General features: G+C 35.9%; 1 protein-coding gene across 1 annotated transcript; it reads left to right on the top strand.

The window, feature by feature from the left end:
* Nucleotides 1–2,285: 2,285 nt before the first annotated feature.
* Nucleotides 2,286–10,051, top strand: LOC103036830 (GTPase IMAP family member 7-like). The gene is made up of 4 exons (XM_049475686.1): nucleotides 2,286–2,400; nucleotides 8,104–8,169; nucleotides 8,274–8,342; nucleotides 8,605–10,051. Exons 1-4 carry the CDS (start codon nucleotides 2,286–2,288, stop codon nucleotides 9,528–9,530), a joined length of 1,176 nt encoding a protein of 391 aa, XP_049331643.1. The 3' UTR covers nucleotides 9,531–10,051.
* The last annotated feature ends 9,427 nt before the right edge of the window (nucleotides 10,052–19,478 follow it).

Here is a 19,478-nt window from a genome sequence, read left to right as displayed (position 1 = left end):
GAAACTTTTAGGGACAGAAAGTAAAGGCAGAAAGGCAGTAGTAATACCTTAGATATGCACAGCAAGCAAACATAAATACATCTTTGCTGCAGGGAATGTGGCCTCCTTTCATGCAGTTCTTGATGCAGAGAGTATACAGTCATATGAAAAAGCTTTGGCACCCCTATTAATCTTAATCATTTTTAGTTCTAAATATTTGGGTGTTTGCAACAGCCATTTCAGTTTGATATATCTAATAACTGATGGACACAGTAATATTTCAGGGGACTGTGTAGGGTACTACAATCAAAAGTGTTGCAGTACTAAATACCACATACTGGGCAGTGTGTAGTATGCAGTACATACTTGTGCAGTATGCAGTATAGTAGTATGCCATTCCGAATACAGCCTCAGTCTCAATTTTCTTTGGTTGTGTCGAGTTTTTCGGTTTTTATTTCTTGAAATTCGTTAGATTATATTTTTGTCAACATTTTGGGTTTATTTTCATTTGTTATTTTTCTAATAATAATAGTTATTACATAATTTATTTTCTTTTGTTAATTTTTTGTTTACGGGGCGAATAACAAAAGTAACGCTATAGTTACTTTTACTGGTAACTAGTTACTTTTATAGTGGAGTAACTCCGTTAGTAACTCAGTTACTTTTTTAGAGAAGTAACTAGAAACTATAACTAATTACTTTTTCAAAGTAATGTGCCCAACACTGGCCCTTAATTTACCTCCCAGTCAAAATAAAGGTTAATTGATTGTTAAATGGCATTAGCATTTTTTTAATAAGTATAACATTCCCTCTGCTAATGTTCTTTTTTTGCTGCTTGCAGTAGAAACACTTGAAGATAATGAGTGATTTACATAGTGATGAAGGCTTAAAATCTTTTTAGGACCTTCAATTTCAATACGACTTACCTACTTCTTTCTTTTTATGTGTATTTATGTATCAGATCAGCACGTTGTACTAATAGGGCTTTAACAAACACAAATCAACCCCCTTATACTTTGCATAGGTTAATTCTGCAGGGTGACCATGTGCCAAATTCACTGTCTAACATTTATTTAAGTTAAATAGACATACAATACGCTGAGACTTTTAACTATGTTGAAAACCACAGTATTATAAAGTGTTACCAAAATATTCCCCTTGTAATATAATATATATATATATATATATATATATATATATATATATATATATATATATATTGTAAGCTATAAACTATACTATAAAGTATACTATATAAACTATACTAGATATGCTATGGTAGCCAACATTAACATATTTTGTCAGAATACAGAGGATGGCATTAGTTAGAATAATGTATTGTTTATTCGAAACCAATTAGGTAGCTAGCTCCAAAAAATTTTAACAATATTTTGTTTAACCATTGTTAGCTGAGCTTTTTGGCTACACACATACACACATATACACATATACACACATATAAACTGGCATTATCCAATTTAAATGTATACCCAATGACAAACCAAAACCTGGCTGGTGTTGGTTGTTGACTGTTGGTTGCTCGATCCTGGGCCCTGAACTGGAGCAAACTTATTTAGTATCTAAATGATCTAGTTTAAACAGTGACGCATTAAAAATTTATTTTTTATGCTCTAAGCTACACATAGACTGAGAACATTCCAGGAACTGTGGTACAACCTTCCCATAATGTTATGCTTTGGTTTCCCAAAAGAACAAAATCTAATGTTTTAGGAAGATCCAAACCAATTCGAAACCAAGTGTACGGTTTGCATCGTGCTTCTGTTATTTTTATGCAAATGTAATTTAAAAGTAACAACTTTTTTTTATTTTTGTAGTGCCTAAAACTCTTGTTTAATTTTTTTCCCTCAATTTTTGTGGTCTCTACAGAGATGCTCACAAGTCTTTGGTTACGAGTCTGGGTCAAGTCACAAGTCTTTGGTCACGACTTTGAGTCAAGTCTCAAATCTTTGGTCAAAAGTCGAATCAAGTCACAAGTTTTTGGTCACGAGTCCAAATCAATTCACAAGACTCTTAAAAAAAAAAAAATAAAGTATTACTCTGTGAGGCAAATAAGGCCTGCTCTTTAAAATAATGTAAAATTAAAAATTAAATTTAATAATAACAGAAAAATAAATATGAAATTAGAAAATAACCAACTAAACTAAGCCCAATAAAATCTAATCTAACGAATTTTAAAAGATAAAAACACAAAACTTAGCAGAAGAGTAGAAAAATAAAGTAATATTACAAAAAAAACGCAAACATATGCCTCTAAATAAACTGTGTCTGGAAAAGTTAGCAAAGCTATGCGCTTTCTCAACGTTTTGTTCTGCTCAACTGAGTGCTGGTATCAGAAAGAGTATACTACAGAACCCGAGCCTAAACCCGAGCCTGAGCGTGATCCTGAACCCGAGCCTGAAGGCGAGCCTGAACGCGATATGATAAATAGTATATAAAATTGGAAAATGTCCAACTAAAGTAAGCTCAAAATGCTAAAAAATATATAGTCTAAAAAATTCCAAAAAATAAAAGTGAAATAGTGAGCAGAGCAGTAGAAAAACAAAGTAATATAAAAAAAAACCCGCAAATATCTCAAAGTAAATAACTGATAGAACAGAATGACCGAAAAAATAAATAAGAAATTGGAAAATAACCAACTAATCTAAGTGAAAATGGTAAAAGAAATGTACAACAATTTAACAGCCACTAAAGTGGTACTAATCTCAAGGCAGCAGTTTAACAACCAGAATCTGCAGCAAAGACCAGCGCTATGAGACAACACCTATAGAACAGAAAGTGCAGTGGTAGCTTGACAGTTCTAAAAAAGGTACATTCTGTAGGAAAAGAGAGCGAGCGTGTGAAATATCTGGAGCTGTCCAATTTCAAAACATCACAGAGAGTAGTCTGCTCTGCCCAGCCCTCCCCAGACACCAGTTCAGCAGGCTAAATCTACACAATCAAGTGAGAGACGCGTTCAGTAACTTCTACCATGGCAAGAAAGTCTTATTATAAGCCAGCTCATCTGAACTTTATCCCAGCTAAAGTTGCCCTATGCACTGTTAGCTGTGTTAGCCTAAGCCAATCCTGTTATACCTGAAAAATCCCACTGCTCCAAAAACACACACCCCAGAGCTGGAGTTACTACTTTACAGGTCCTAGTAATTCACTGCTTAGCTTAGCAAAGCTAGTTTAGACTGGTAGGAAAGACAGAGAATGGAAAGAGACTCATCTTAAACCTGTATATAGCGTTATATTGACTGCTAAACAACTAAATAGATAGATAGTTGCTAGGGATGGCCATAAGTAACATTTACCTTTAATTGTTTTGGACGTAACAAATAACTCAATATATAAACACATGAGAGCTAAACTGAGTCACTATAGAGACTGCCTATCGGTTTCTGGCGTATATTTTGGAGTACTAATCACTGCCGAGGTATTAATCAGATGTGACACATCTGCTTCTCTGTTGTGTGACTGATTGCAGTTTATATTAGAATGTGTAGCATGAGTGCAATAGCCACCATAGCCAAGAGCACTTTAGCTAAACTTGCTAACCTAACTAGCTCTCTAAAGCACTATTTGAATTATTCACATGCATGTTGTGTTAATGCAGACAATTTGAAATGCCCACGGAAAAGAGAGGAATACAGGAGAGAGAGACTCTTCTTTTGTTGGAGGGGGTGGGGTGCCCTTTCTTCAGGTTAGAGCAACTGCCCTTCAAGATTCCTGTGCACGTCCCTGATTGGATGATCTGTCTGAGGCGGAGTCCCTTTTTGATTGACAGCAAAATGAGCGAATCAGCGATCTTTTAGTGTAAAAATCTGTGATGAGAGCATTTTCATTCTGTTCTGAGTTGAACCTGAGACTTTCCTAAACCTTATAGCTGTATTTTCTTTATTAAAAACAATGAGCGACAAATCCAGCTTCTATTTCTGGTGCTTTTCTGTAGCTGCTTGTGTTTGGAGACTGACTTCTGTTACTCTTTCTGACCTCTGCTCCTGAGCCCCTCCACCGTCACAAAGCACTCACAGACGGACACACTTCACACTAGCCTCGCGCCAGTGCAAGCTGCTCATAATGTCAGACAGTTTTAATGTTGTGGACCGGATTTTGGAGAAGCCATTTGATAGTCTTCCTTACAAAGACAAACTTAAGAGTTAAACAGCAGGGCAGATCAACTGCTCAGATTAATTTGGTGTAAAAGGTGGGAAAAAGTAACAGGTATTTTCAGCTGTCCTGGTATGATAAAGTGAGCTGGCTGACTGGAAGTGCTGTAACAAATAAAATGTACTGTTGTCCATGCCTCTTGATGAAACCATCTCAGGACATAAATGAACAGGGGCAAGTAGTAAGTATTGTCTTATCATTAAAAATAATTTAAATAATTAAAATTAATAAAGGGATTATTTAAGGAAAATAAAACTGTCCAAAAAGGAAATAAATTTACCTGCATTTTTTCCTTTACCAACTTTAAAGATTTTGCGTAATGTTTTTTTTACTGATCATTTTATGTTTATTCATGTCATAGCGTCTTTTTTATGTAAGTGTTCTATGTAAAGAATGGGTACCTTATTGTTGTGTAGTGAAAACTTGAAAATAATGCCTTTTGTTTACAAAAAAAAACAAAAAACCTCAGGGAGAGTAGAATTTACGTATAAATAAAACGACATATGTTAAGATGTAGGCTGAAATTGAGCTTTCCCTCCTTGCAAGACCAGCATCCGCCACTGGAGTGTACACATTGAAAAGAACACAATAAAAGTCAGAATAGTCAAAGCTGTAATCCAACTAAGAGTGGAGACAATATTTATGATTAAAATAAATTCCATCACATTATATCACAGAATGCTTTACAGTATGCTTTCATTAGAAAACATGAATAGCCCTGTTTAATTTAAGCAGCATTGTCTTAATCACATACTATTACAGATGTCCCAAGTCTCCTAGAAGGTGTGGGAGTCTACCACATATCATTAACGGCTCCTTGATGTCCAAGTTTCTTGGAAATCTAGAACGAGTGGCCCAAGAGTGAAAAGAAACACGCACACAGGCAACACAGCCTTTTTTCTCCCAATCGCCTATTGGCGCTCCCCTCCTGTGCATATTCAAGTAGTTCATGCAGAACAGAGATGGTTCTGATTGGCCTGTTCCCTGCAAAGAGTATGTGAGTATCCATGTGTACCTATGTATGATAAAAGTAAAAAACAAAAGTAAAAAACAATAAGTCTTACCTGCTGTACAGTTTTAATAGTGATTTTAGCATTGCCCACGGGGAGTAAATAATTGCAAAAGTCATGTTGAGGTAAGTTAATGTGACTACACATGTAACTAAACAATAAAATGTCATAATGATTATTTTTTTCTTCCACTTTCAATACGCAGCTCATCAGCGCCCCACAGCGGAATGCAGTGGAAACGCAGCGCCACTTTTTCACACAGATGATATCCTCCTGCGTTACCCTGCTCTGCAGGTTATAGAACATTTAATATATATGTATATATGTATTTATGTACTTAACAAAAAAAGATGAAATAACTGAAAACATGTTTTATATTCGAGTTTCTTCAAAATAGCCACCCTCTGTTCTGATTACTGCTTTGCACACTCTTGGCATCATTCTCTCAATGAGCTTCAAGAGGTGGTCACCTGAAATGGTTTTCAGGTGTGCCTTATCAGGGTTAATTGGTGGAATTTCTTGCTTTATCAATAGGGTTGGGACCAACAGTTTTGTTGTGCAGAAGTCAGGTTACTACTATCATCAAACGAAAGAGAAGAAAACGAGTAGCCATCATTACTTTAAGAAATAACGGTCAGTCAGTCTAGAAAATTGAAAAAACTTTAAATGCGTCCCCAAGTGGAGTCACAAAACCATCAAGCGCTACAACGAAACAGGCAAACATGAGGACCGACCCAAGAAAGGAAAGGAACCCAGAGTCACCGCTGCTTCTCAGGACAAGTTCATCCGAGTCACCAGCCTTAGAAATCATATTTTGCTGGTGACACTGTTGGGGATTTATTCAAAATTGAATGCACACTGAACCAGCATGGCTACCACAGCATCCTGCAACTACATGCCATCCCATCTGGTTTGCGTTTAGTTGGACGATCATTTATTTTAACAGGATAATGACCCCAATCACACCTCCAGGCTGGGTAAGGGCTATTTGACCAAGAAGGAGAGTGATGAGTGCTGTGGCAGATGACCTGGCCTCCACAGTCACCGGACCTGAACCCAATCCAGATAGTTTGGGGTGAGCTGGAGCGCAGAGTGAAGGCAAAGGGACAACAACATACAACTTCTGACAGAAGCATTTTCTAATATGGTTCTTTTGCTGTATTTTTACCTTAAAATATAAAGTAGAAACATTAGGGTAGCACGGTTTGACAAGTTAGCACAACTTGTCAGAACACTGGAACTGATACTGAAAATGTAGACACGCTTGTTTATTTCAGTAACTGGGAGAGGTGTGGGAAGCAAAGAACAAACAGTTTGTGGTAAAAACTGCATTGGGATAATGTTAAATGATAATTTTATCATTCAGAATATTTCAAAAATATGTGAAATATAGTGTTTTTAAGTTGTTTGGAAGTGGAAGAGACTGTTAATGTATTGTATAATTCAGGTTAAATTGTGAAAATATTTCTGGTATGTTCTGTGTCTGAAATAAAGAGATAATTTTAAACCTATGCCAGATATTAAAATACTTTTACACCAAAAAGTGATGAATGTGATTAATTAAATAACATTTTAAGCAGCACTGGTATGTTCATTACTTCAAAGGAACATATTTTGGCTATTCATGGAAAAAATATGGTTTGAGGGTAGTGGCTCCTTAACGTCTAAATAGCTGGCAACACAAGTGAGTACACCTCACAGTGAACATGTCCAAATGTGTACTCACTTTTGGAAGATAATATATCCTAGGAACCAGACCTTGTGAAAAGTGTTCACCCCTTGTGTTTTAATGATGCAGGTTTTCTAATCTCTATTATATCAATCTGATTGGTCATTACCAGTAAATACCAGTATATTTTACTGTAAACTAGTAAAATAAAGACAAATAGAGAAAATAACAAGAAAAAGGAGAGCAATTCTTATTTTCTTGTGCGTCTTTTGTTTGTTAATGACACTAGATGTCGCTAAAAACATTCACATGAACATTTCCGCATATTTACCAGATTGCTGTATTCTTTACATGAATTAACTGGTAGCGGTTGCCGACGATTGGGCACGGACTGGAAATCATTTTCTTACCAGTTATGAGCAGATATGGGAATTATTTGCTCGAAGTGTAAAGGTAAATCCCAGTTTCCTGTAATGTATAATAATCTTTGTAGAAATCATAGTTCACGTAGCTTTCAGATCATGACAACAGGAACTAATACAGAAATACACTATTTTTAAATGCACTATAGCGAAACCACAAAAGTTCCTTTGGAAATTGTTTTAATAGAATTGTGATGTATATCTGATTGTGTATATTATTTGAGCATTTGTTCATTGTTTTTATTTTCTTAGAAGGGACTCAATGAAATGCGCATCAATTTAAAAGTGAAAGTAAACGCGGAAATCGCCAGACTTCGTTTAATATTTTTACACACGTTTTTAATATTTCCAGCGGGGCTGAAGGTTATGTTAACGTATAGTAAGAGAACTTGAAGTCGAGTTGCTGGCCTTTTCCAGACTTGTGTGGTATAATATAACCAAAAACCCTGATTGAAATTACCCTTCACCTTAACCCAGTGAACACACACACACACACGCACGCACACACACACACACAAACAAAAAGTTATATACAGAGGTATATACAGTTGGAGTAACACTAACACACACACACACATCGAGTTATATACAGAGTTATATATACACACACACACACACACACTCAGTAACACACAGTAAGACAGTAAGCACACAGAGCCCTATATGCGAAATAAATTAATTTATAGGTACATTTGTGATTCTATTTATTTATATTTTGGGGGCAGTCTCCTATTACTTTTAATTTCTCAAACGGTGTAGCTTCAGTTCAAACCTGTGGACAGATAAGCTTAAGCTTTAGAGTAAATCAACATCTTTGCCTTTTTGCTCCCTTTCTGCTTTGTTCTGTCATTAGGGTGGAATTCTAATGATGACACTAATCAAGAAGGTCTACCTCTACGAGAGGCCCTATCTCCCACTGGTAAGGATAAGACATATATAATAATGGATAACAAGAAAAACATGTTAAGAAGTGTGTATGGACATTGTTACACTGTTAACATATAGTCATTTCTACTCCCCAAGCTGAACACTGTGAAGATGCTCCTGGTCAGATGGTGCGCTCGGAAAGCAAAGACATTGAGATTCCAAATTGTAAGTCTGTAAAGTACTTAAAAAGCTGATGTTTTGCTCCAATGCTCTTGTTTTGCTTAAAGGAATTGGTCCCTATCCAAAATTATTATTCTAGGCTTGGAAGGGAAGGCAAAAATTTTTATCAAGCGTAGCACTGCAAATATTCAGTAACATGTAAACGCTTGGGTAACGCTTTTTTGACAAAATGTGTTTACCATTATAAGTTACTCTGAAAAGGCATCTCAGCCAAATGCCTTAAATGTAAATGGTATTTTGTTTCCAGTGTCTCTGAGGAAAATGGTGTTGGTGGGGAAGACTGGCACAGGAAAGAGCTCTTCTGGAAACACCATCCTTGGCCGAAAAGCTTTTAAAGCTGCCACAAGCAGCGCCTCCGTCACACAAGTGTGCAGGAAGGAGACTGGAGAGGTGGCTGGGAGGGAAATTTTACTGGTGGACACTCCAGGTCTGTTTGATCCAGATCTCACTGAAGAAGAACTGAAAGGGGAGCTCATTAAGTGCATTAACATGACGGCTCCAGGACCCCACGCCATCATTCTGGTCATACAACTCGGACCCTTCACCAGAGAGGAGCATCGGTCTGTGGAGAAGATTAGAGCTGTCTTTGGAGAAGAAGCAGACAAATACACCATCATCCTCTTCACTCACGGAGATGAACTGACCAGTGATATTGATGAGTATGTTACACATGCACATAGAGACCTCCGTCAGGTCATCCAGCAGTGTGGAGGGAGGTACCACGTCTTTGACAACACCAGAATAAACGATCGCTCACAGGTTCTAGAGTTCTTAGACAAAGTGGAGGAGATGGTGGTCCGTAATGGGGGCGAGTGCTACACTAACAGTGTGTATCAGGATGTTGAGAGAATTCTCAGAGAAAAGGAAGAAGAATTACGGAAACATTACGAAAAGAAACTGGAAGAGCAGAAAGTGAAGCTGGAATCCAAGTTCAGTGAGGAAAAGAGAAAACTAGAAGATACAATTAAAACTCTGAAACAATCTGGAGAGGAAAAAGAGAGGAAAATTGAAGAGCTACAGGTTTTAGATGAACGGAAGAACAGGGCTATGATTGAGTATAAAAGGTATTATGATGAGAAGCTCACAAAAATCAGACAAGAGGCAGAACAAACACAGTTTCCAGAGATTTTATTGATGGAAATGTTAAAGAGATTAAACAGTCTCAGTATCTGAAAGACAACCGTATTAACAATATTTGTTTATGTATATACATAAAATTATATTTTTCTGAACACGGTCTGTGTCTGGGCTCATAATATGTAATATGTAAAGGTACACTGTATAGACTCTGTCTTCTGTTTTTCATCTACTTTAGTATAACCATTGCTGACATAAATGTGAAAATGCATACACACAGCTTGTCTAGTCCCTGTACAATATAGAAGAACTTTCTGAAGCAGATAATAAGATAGACATTAACGTAAACTCTAGGCCTAATGCCAGGCTGGGTTTGAGGTGTAAAGTCTCCAGCATTGAATTGTTGAGCAGTTGATCTGTGTTCTCTGGAGTGATGAAGATGTTTCCCATACTTTTATATGGTATGAGTTCGAGATTACATGGGGCGGAGATCATCCAACACCTAGACCTCACTTATGTTGTTGTTGTTGTTGTTGTTGTTGTTGTTGAATGTAAAAAAAAATCCTCAGATCAATGCTTCACAATCTAGTAAAAAGCCTTTTCCGGACAATGAAGACAGTTACTCCAACAAAAAGGAGGCTGGATAAACTCTTTTATTCCCCTTGATTTCTGAAGAAACAACGAACAAATAGGTGTCCCAAATACTTTGTTTATTGTATATTTAAATATATTAGATGGTTTGTTCATGTGAACTCTATTTCTAATAATGTGTAAAAAAAATGTATATCCCCACATTCTGTATATGTACCCCTATGGTGTAATTTGATATTGGGAATAAGTCATAAGCCATTCTCAGATAACAGTGGTACAACTTTGAGCATATTGCACATTCATGTGTGTTCCTGATTATAATTACAGTAAATAAATCGATAAAGGTAAGAGTGGGTCTAGAAACAGCATCCACTCCTGACATTTTTGGTGTACAGCAGGTAAGACCAGTCCTGTTTTCTTTTTTGTATAATGTACAATAAATTGTAAAAATAAATTATAAAAAATCACATTGTGTTTTTTATACACTGTTTATAATTGTTAAAAATGTATATGTGAATTGTGAATTCCAAGCTTGAGGTCTAGTGTTTGTCTAGTGTTGCTCTAGCATAACAGTGTAAAAAAATACAGTGTTTTTTTTTTCTGATGACCATCAATGCTGCACAATATTGTGGTAACTGTCACTAAGGACAGTGAGTAACAGCAGCCTGTGTGTGTAAGTACATAGGGAGCAGGTTGGATGGGGCAGCGAGGCATGTTGCATCAAATTCTAAAGTGTTCCGCTGGTCCACTTTCTGAGATAGATACAGCTGTAAGTACAGTTCATAGGTAATCGGAAATATTATCTACTAATTGGTTATGCCATATTGTAATATTTATGATTTGTGAATTGCTGTGGACATACACTGATGCTGGTTTCTAGCGCTTTTAGTCATCCCTCTGGATTCAATGCTTATCAGATATCATTGAATTCACTCACTTTGCACTTCTAAGTGTTGTACGCCTGCAGTAGACCCTTAATGAAGAGGAACCATGCTGACTCATTTGGATTTCACATGCCACAACTTTGTTCTTCGAACAGGATTGCTAACAGGGTGCAAATTGTACAATAATTATTGGGTGGAGGGGGTCAAGTTCTCCAGTGAGACCTCTTTCTAACTCACCTGCTTGCTATTAGGTCCTGTCTGCAATAAAAATGTATTCATTTTTTACTGTTTACAGTTAAAAATATTGTGTAAATACATCAATGTTCTGCTCCACCTTAAAAATTGAAAATATTTAATTTAAAGCCGCTAAATGCATCTTTAGCCTGAGGTCTGTGTGTCAGCACAGCAGCATTTAATGTGCAATTATAAACTAATTTCCTAAGACAATAAAGTGTGTTTAAGAAAGCTAGATAGCAGCTTCTTACACGTAGGGCTGTGGCTTGTGCAGGTGCTACCTTAGTGAAGATGCAAGCCATGTCACCAATTTTATGAGCCAGGCAGGCACAGGAGAGGAATGGTTACTAAAATAGAATGGTATGGACCATTTTTGGTGTGTTTGAATTCATGTTTGTATGTTTTCTTTCAGACATAAATACTGTAAATGTATTGTTAGATTTAACATTATAGAAAAAAGGGTATATCATTGTGTTTACAACTTTTGGAGGTCTATGTCTTAATAATATTAATTAATATTTTCATATTTTTTTACCTCATACATTAAAAAAGCAGCTTTTTAACATAGAGGGTCCGTTTCTTGGACAGCGAATAATCTATATTCAGAATGCTTTTTAAAGACTAGTCTAGACTAAATCCCTCTCTGGGAACTACCACATAAGCCTCTTTATATAAGATATAATATAAGTGGTTTTCGTATATAAAGTTTTCATATTTTGAATAAGAGGACAGGGTCTGTATGATGAGCTAAACCAGCTCATGTGTGCTTTTACTGTTGGATGAAAAATCCCTCTGAAATTAACCCTTACAGACCCTGCATCCCTTGCTACGGACATGGTGTGTTTTCTTCTATTTTGTGTATTCTTTCACTTCACACATTTATTAGCCAATCAAACAGCAGATTATTGGAAAAATAAAAATCTGCTCATTGAAGTAAAGCATGGTAGCATCCCAGCTAATGTATTAGAATAAACAACTTTTCCCTGCAGTGTTTTTTACTGCTTAGAGATAATTTTAAAAAATATATATAAATAAATATTACAATGGTTGTAGAATAAAAAAACGTAATATGTTATATGAAATAAAACAGCCTTTAACAAATGACTGCACTGCAATGAACAGACAAAATACAAATATTATGTTAGATTTTTTTATTGATGCTATTTCATGTATTTTTTTTTACTGAATCCTGTTTTTGAGGATTTTTTTTTCATCCGTAGAACATAAGTCACGTCTAAAAGGGTTAATGTAAAGTTTCTTTCAAATGGTCCTGTCATACCTGATCTGACTACGTCATGTGGCAGGAAACTTCGAGAAGGGTAACGCTGCAGACCGGAGCCCCAGTGGGCGTGGCTTAAAGGCGGAGCATGTGTCAATCATTTTCGACTGCAGCCAATCAGATACTACACTTTCGTTGTCAATCACTTTTTATTAAGCCAATCCTCAGACAGACCAAGCTGTCCATTATTTTTTACTGCAGCCAATCACCTTAGCAGATCTGTCAAAAGAAGGCGGAAACTGCGTTGCTACCGGTTAAACGTAGCGCGATTTAAGCTTCTGAACAGCGGTGAAGCTGAATGTGTATAAGTATTTTACAAAATACTATATTAACAGTTTAAACACATTTATGTGCTACTGTAGTTAGTCCTGCCTATATGCCGCTCTTAAACAGAAGTAACTGAATGAAAACGTTAGAAAAGCTCTGACTTTAGATATTTTTAAATCAAAGATTAAAATACTCGTTTTTCTGGAATGGCACTTTCGTGTTTTTTAATCGTGTATATATGTGTGTGTGTGTGTGTGTGTGTGTGTGTGTGTGTGTGTGTGTGTGTGTGTGTGTGTGTGTGTGTGTACATAGGCAGGACTAACTACAGTAGCACATAAATGTGTTTAAACTGTTAATATAGTATTTTGTAAAATACACATTCAGCTTCACCGCTGTTCAGAAGTTTAAATCGCGCTACGTTTAACCGGTAGCAATGCAGTTTCCGCCTTCTTTTGACAGATCTGCTAAGGTGATTGGCTGCAGTAAAAATGATGGACAGCTTGGTCTGTCTGAGGATTGGCTTAATAAAAAGTGATTGACAACGAAAGTGTAGTATCTGATTGGCTGCAGTCGAAAATGATTGACACATGCTCCGCCCTTTAGCCATGTCCACTGGGGCTCCGGTCTGCAGCATTACATAGATGGAAACTTCCACTAGTCCCTCCTACTTTGTACTCCGGCCTACAGCACACACACGAAACTTCCCCTAGAGGCTAGTTCAGCTGCGCGTTCGCTTTAAGTTCTGAAGAACTCGTTTCATTAAACCCAGTAGTGGCTGCAGCGCTCAGGTTAGTAACGCTAATTTACTGCTTTGCTTCTTTTTCACTCTAAAGTATAACGCTGAATAGATTTAAACTCTGTCTGTAGTTCGTATGTTGTGGTAGTGAGGTGGGTACGTGCTTTCCACTCTCCCGGTGGGGGCGGTGGGGTGGAGAGCGCTTTAAATATGGATTAAATATAATAGTAATGTACATAGCAGTTCACACGATCATCATCTCTCAATCTTATTGTATCCAGTGTGTGAGATGTGGCTGACGTGTGTTTATGCTGGAAGGCCTACGGGCTGTTCTGTTCTGAAACAGAAACTAAACGCAGTTTTGTGCGGGAAGCTCGTGCGGTGCAGTTTTTTTTTTTACTTTTTTCGTTTTTCGTGTTCCTAAACTGTCCCGAATCACATTTTCCACACAACAGAGAAACAGAGAACAAACTGCAAACGTTAAATTTTCTGAAAAGCCCGGATCAAGCGGGCGCCCAAGATGATAAGGACCATCTGCAAAGTCCGGATCCTGGCTAAAAACGTAAACATTAATAGCGCTAAGGAGCATTTTGTTGTTAGATATAAAGACTTGACACCATATAAGGAGATAAGGTAAAAATTTATTCAGCTTATTTAGTACTAAAGTTAATGGATGGGTATTTTTTTTTTTACCACTTTAGACATTTTAAACATGCAAGTAAGTGCCTTTCTATAACCAATAAATTGCTCCTGCGACATACAGATATAAAAAAATCAATTGTAGTCTATATAGACACACCTGATAAACATAATACAACTTTTAGCTTGGTGAAATATTAATTGGCTGACAAACCAATGGGCTGTACAGATAAAAAAAAAAACACTTTTAGTCTTTAAAGATGTACCTGTTAATCATACTATAACTTTTAGTTGGGTAAAATATGCCTATGTTCAATGTTAATACAGTTTTAAAGGTAATAAATTGCTACTGCGACACACCCAATGACATGCAGATATATAAAATAACTTGTAGTCTGCAGAGACACATTAGATGATCTGATAATGACAGATAATCATATCACACTTTAAGTTGAGTAAAATATGCCCCGGTTAGTTTTTAACAAAAATGACACACCTAAATTATATACCAATCTAAAATCTTTTGTCTTGTACAGTCTGCTTGTAGTTGAATATCTAATAAACGTACTGCTAGTTAGTTTGATAAAATAGACCTCAGTGTTTGTGACATACAGATTTCTTTTATTTTTGCTCTTTAATCATACTTTAATCATTCCTTTACAGCTCTTTAATCATCCTTGGCAACGCCAGCTTTAATCAAGCGTTGGCAATAACTGGCTATAAATCTTTCACATCTTTTGGAAAAATTTTGCTCCACTCTTCTTTGCAAAATATTTTTTTAATTCAGCCACTTGGGAAGGTTTTCAAACATGAATGGCCTGTTCAAGTCATGCCACAGCATCTCAATCATTAAATAGGCTACTCCAAACCCTTAATTTAGCTTTTTAGAACTTTTTTTTAATCAGCATGGCGCCATCCATCTGTTATCAAACCCCAGAACCTACTAATCTAACAAGCACAGCTCCATCCATCTGTTATCAAACCCCAGAACCTACTAATCTAACAAGCACAGCTCCATCCATCTGTTATCAAACCCCAGAACCTACTAATCTAACCAGCACAGCACCATCCATCTGTTATCAAACCCCAGAACCTACTAATCTAACAAGCACAGCTCCATCCATCTGTTATCAAACCCCATAATCTACTAATCTAACCAGCACAGCACCATCCATCTGTTATCAAACCCCAGAACATACTAATCTAACCAGCACAGCACCGTCCATCTGTTATCAAACCCCAGAACCAACTAATCTAACAAGCACAGCTCCATCCATCTGTTATCAAACCCCAGAACCTACTTATCTAACCAGCACAGTGCCATCCAGCTGTTATCAAACCCCAGAACCTACTAACCTCTCTCAATCTACCGGTAGCCAAAATCTGGACACTGTATTATTTAAATGTAAAAATAGAGCATTAATAAGCAGCAGATTATAAATGGGTTATATAATAAGTAATTAATCTACTTTTCCCTTTCAATATAAGACATTATTCTTGTAATATTATGACTTTACTCTGGGGATTTTTCCTGAAAAGCTACTGTATTTTTTTAAACCAGCCATGTCGCAGCACTGTTTACGGTATGTAACATTATTTGTGTACACACATGGACAAAATTGTTGGTACCCCTCGGTTACTTAAAAACCCACAGTGGTCACAAAAATAACTTGATATTGTTATATGATATGAAAATAAACAAATGAAAGTTATAAATTGCTTTTCAATCATGCTTTAAAAAGTAAACTAGTACCCCTAACTTAATATTTTGTTGCACAAACTTTAAAGGCAATCACTGCAATCAAATGATACCTGTCAGTGAGATTTCTTCACCTCTGAGCAAGTATTTGCCCACTCCTCATAAACAAACTAGTCCAGTTGTCTCAGTTTTAAAGTGTGCCTTTTCCTGATGGCATGTTTCAGCTCCTTCCAAAGATCAAAAATCAATAGGATTTAGGTCAGGGATCACAGACGTCCACTTTAGAATAGTCCAATGTTTTCCTCTTAGCCATTCTTGCATGTTTTGGATCAATATTCTGTTGCAAGGCCCATATATTTCACAGTAAAACATATAGTCTATAAACATAGAGCTGATGTGCCTTGCATTTTGTCTCATCTGTACATAGGACAATCTTCCAGCAGCTTTGTGGGTTGTCAACATGTAGTTTGGCAAATTCCAGTCTGGCTGTTTTATATTTTGTTTTCAACAGTGTTGTCCTCTAGGGATGCAACGCTACAGTGTGGCCACGGTTCGGTTCGTATTACGGTTCTTGGTCCACGGTATTGGTTCTTTTTTATATATTAATATTATCTAGCTCCAACATGCAGCATATTGTTAGCCCTTTCTATTTCAAATCAACAGGTGCTCCTACTCACACTGGCAGAGCCAATATTAAAAAAGGCACAGATGAATTCAAATCACAAAATTGATTATAAAAAAAGAACACTTATTCTTACCATTAGTCCAAAACAGGCAGCTGATATCACACTGTGCTTTATCTGCTGACTGCCTTTTGCCTTGATTGTCAAACTCAACGCTGAAGCCCAAACGGTCCCAAACAGCGGATTTATAAGCAGACAGCGCCATTTCAAATGTCCCTTTTTCCGTTTAGCTTCACTGGCCATGGTCACGCAGCTGAGAAAGTTTTGTTTAATTAGCCCTCAAATCTTCAGCATTTGCCTTCAGAGCTGATTTGTTCCTGGGAAATTCAGAAAAAAAGTCTGATTGGTTGTTGCATGGTTGTGGAGAGACACGCAGAGAGAAGTAATATATAAAAAACTATCAACTACAAAATATAATATACTTAAAAATGTGCACAGTAACTATAAGTTATATATTTTTCTGACATTTATAAGGATTATTCTCACTCAATAGCTGGAGTTTTAGAAATAAAAAATTAAAAGAGAAAAGCTTTTGACTGAACATGAATTTATTTTTATTTCACTTCGCTATTATGTAACTAAAATTCACTTTTATTTATCTGGAAAAATAAAGCACATTGTCACCCTGGCGGCTGCCCGTCAATCTCCTCCAGCGGAGTTTGGCAGCGCGCGGCTTTGCGGGCGGAATTGTCTCTGTTTTCTTAAAGAAAATACGTTTTAATAAATAACATCGGATCAAGTGTAGTTTAAACAGCAAAACCATTATATAAACTCAATATAAACAGCGCTGTCATATAACCAAGAAAGAAATCAGGCAAAATGCGCTGCGCCTCTCTCTCTCTTTCGCAGCGCGGAGCTGAATTCAGAGCGCCGCTGCAAATCACATAAAAGTCAGTTCAGTTTAATAAAATAATATGAGTGCGATAAAGTTAATCATAAATTGTCAAATATAAATAATAGGTTGAGGTTTTGGTGAGCTGTTTCAATTTTTTGAAACTGAAACTGATTTTTTTTATTATGAAGCTTTTTATTCAAAAAGCCTGTGGTTTGTTTTAAATTAGTTTTTTATGATTTAATATTTTTGTATTATTTAAGTTTTTTATTAATTTTATTTATTTATATTATTTTATTTATCAATAAAATATAATATAATCATTAAAAAATAAAAAATATAATAATTTATATAGTAAGATATAAATTCTTTACTTTTTGTGTCTTTTTTATGATCTTTTTAAAATGTCCTATTTTTCCTTTTTTACGTTTATATTTTATTCGTCTATAGTAAATGTCGGTTTTTATTTCTAATTTCATACAAATATTTTTTATCCCTTTTAAACTGTAAATGCTCAGCCGCATAGTAAATGAGGGTACTCCTCCAGTGTAAATAATGGTTGATTGCTTGATTAATATTCAGTGTTGCAAACCCAGTTTTTACATAAACAATAGACAACAAAATAATTCTTCAGTGTAACAAAAATCTTCACAGTGTAAGGGTGCAGTCCCCCAGCACGCGCTCAGCAACCCCCCCACCCCTCTCTAATCTCTTGAAACAACTATTTCCTTCATTTTCTCTGATCCATGTTGAGTGTGGTACACACCATATCACAAACAGCACAGTAACTACCATCTAACTGATTAACTGTGATAATAGACACCTGTGATGCTAATTAGTGGGCACACCTTAATTTAACCTTTGGTCACATCATTTTCAGGTCACAGGTGTACCATCATTTTTGTCCTGGCCTGTTTAATGGGTTTACTTTAAAACTCACTCTTTTTCATTTGTTCATATTCATAAAATTAAGCAGAAATACAGGAAAGGGAGTTCTATTATGTGTAACATTGGCACTGCTGTAATATGGTAGCAGGCACAAGGCTGCAGGTCAATTATACCATAGTTCCATTATCTCTGTTTATTAAAAGATGTTGAGATTACCTGTATATGGTGGATTAATACATGGAGAGCTTCGACTACAGTGCATTATCGGTAAATAATGTCACTCATAATACACCTCTCAGCCAATCACATTGCAGGGTCGGAACTAACTGTGGTATAAGTTTTATTAATTATTACTTTTGTCAGATTCAAGTTATTTCTGTGACCAATGGGTTTTTTGTTGTCACAGTAGCATATTCTATTGTAGCATAATTTAATTATAATTCTTCATTGTTTTAATTGCAGATAACTAAGAGATTTTTCTGGATAAAATAAAAGAAAAATGTTTTTAAAAAAATATATTTTTACTTGGTTATTAAATATGCAGAAAAAAATGTATTTCCATTTTTTTTTTAAATATCGTGGTAAAATCAAACTGTGATTTGAATATTGTCTATTGATTCAAATCATGAGCAGAGTGTATTGTTACACGCCAACACTACATGCAAATTTCTAATTTTCTAAAGTGAAAATGCCCATCCATTTACATGCGGCCCCTTATCTTTGATGCCCACTGCTATTATTATTAAAATATATTAATATTTTCAGCAAATATTTCTCAGGGAAACTAAAAAGTTTAATGCTTTGAAAGAATCTAATGCTTGTAGGGAGTTGTGCAACGTACAGCCTGTGCTGCATTAAGCAGTGCAATTTAAACTGTAAACACAGCTCCTATTTTAACTAGTCTGAAATGCAGCTTTTATGTTTACCATTAAACTGTAAAACTGAATACAAAATTAAGTTAAGCAATAAGAGGAGTGCTATAATTTGTTCATTATAGGCTGTGTTTAAATAAAACTTAAGCCAAATTCTCTCAATAGTCTCAACTTCAGTAACTTCATTATAACATATTTACAACCACTTTACAATAAGAATTACTTTATAAAGGGTTTATAATTAGTTTACAATTAGTTTATTAAAGGTTACTAATTAGCTTGTAAATGCCTTAAAAATCATTAATAATCAGTTATAACACATACGTAGAAAGGGCAACAATGACCTGTTGTTGCCAAATAGTGCGTATGCGTTATATGTGTTATAACGATGAGCTATAAGTCCAACCTTTAACATTTTCTTTAACATTTTGCATAGGTAC

Source organism: Astyanax mexicanus, chromosome 3 (genome assembly GCF_023375975.1).
Source record: "Astyanax mexicanus isolate ESR-SI-001 chromosome 3, AstMex3_surface, whole genome shotgun sequence".
In the NCBI taxonomy this organism is placed as follows: domain Eukaryota; kingdom Metazoa; phylum Chordata; class Actinopteri; order Characiformes; family Acestrorhamphidae; genus Astyanax; species Astyanax mexicanus.
The sequence above is the reverse complement of the archived record's forward strand: the minus strand, read 5'-3'. Positions and strand labels throughout refer to the sequence as shown.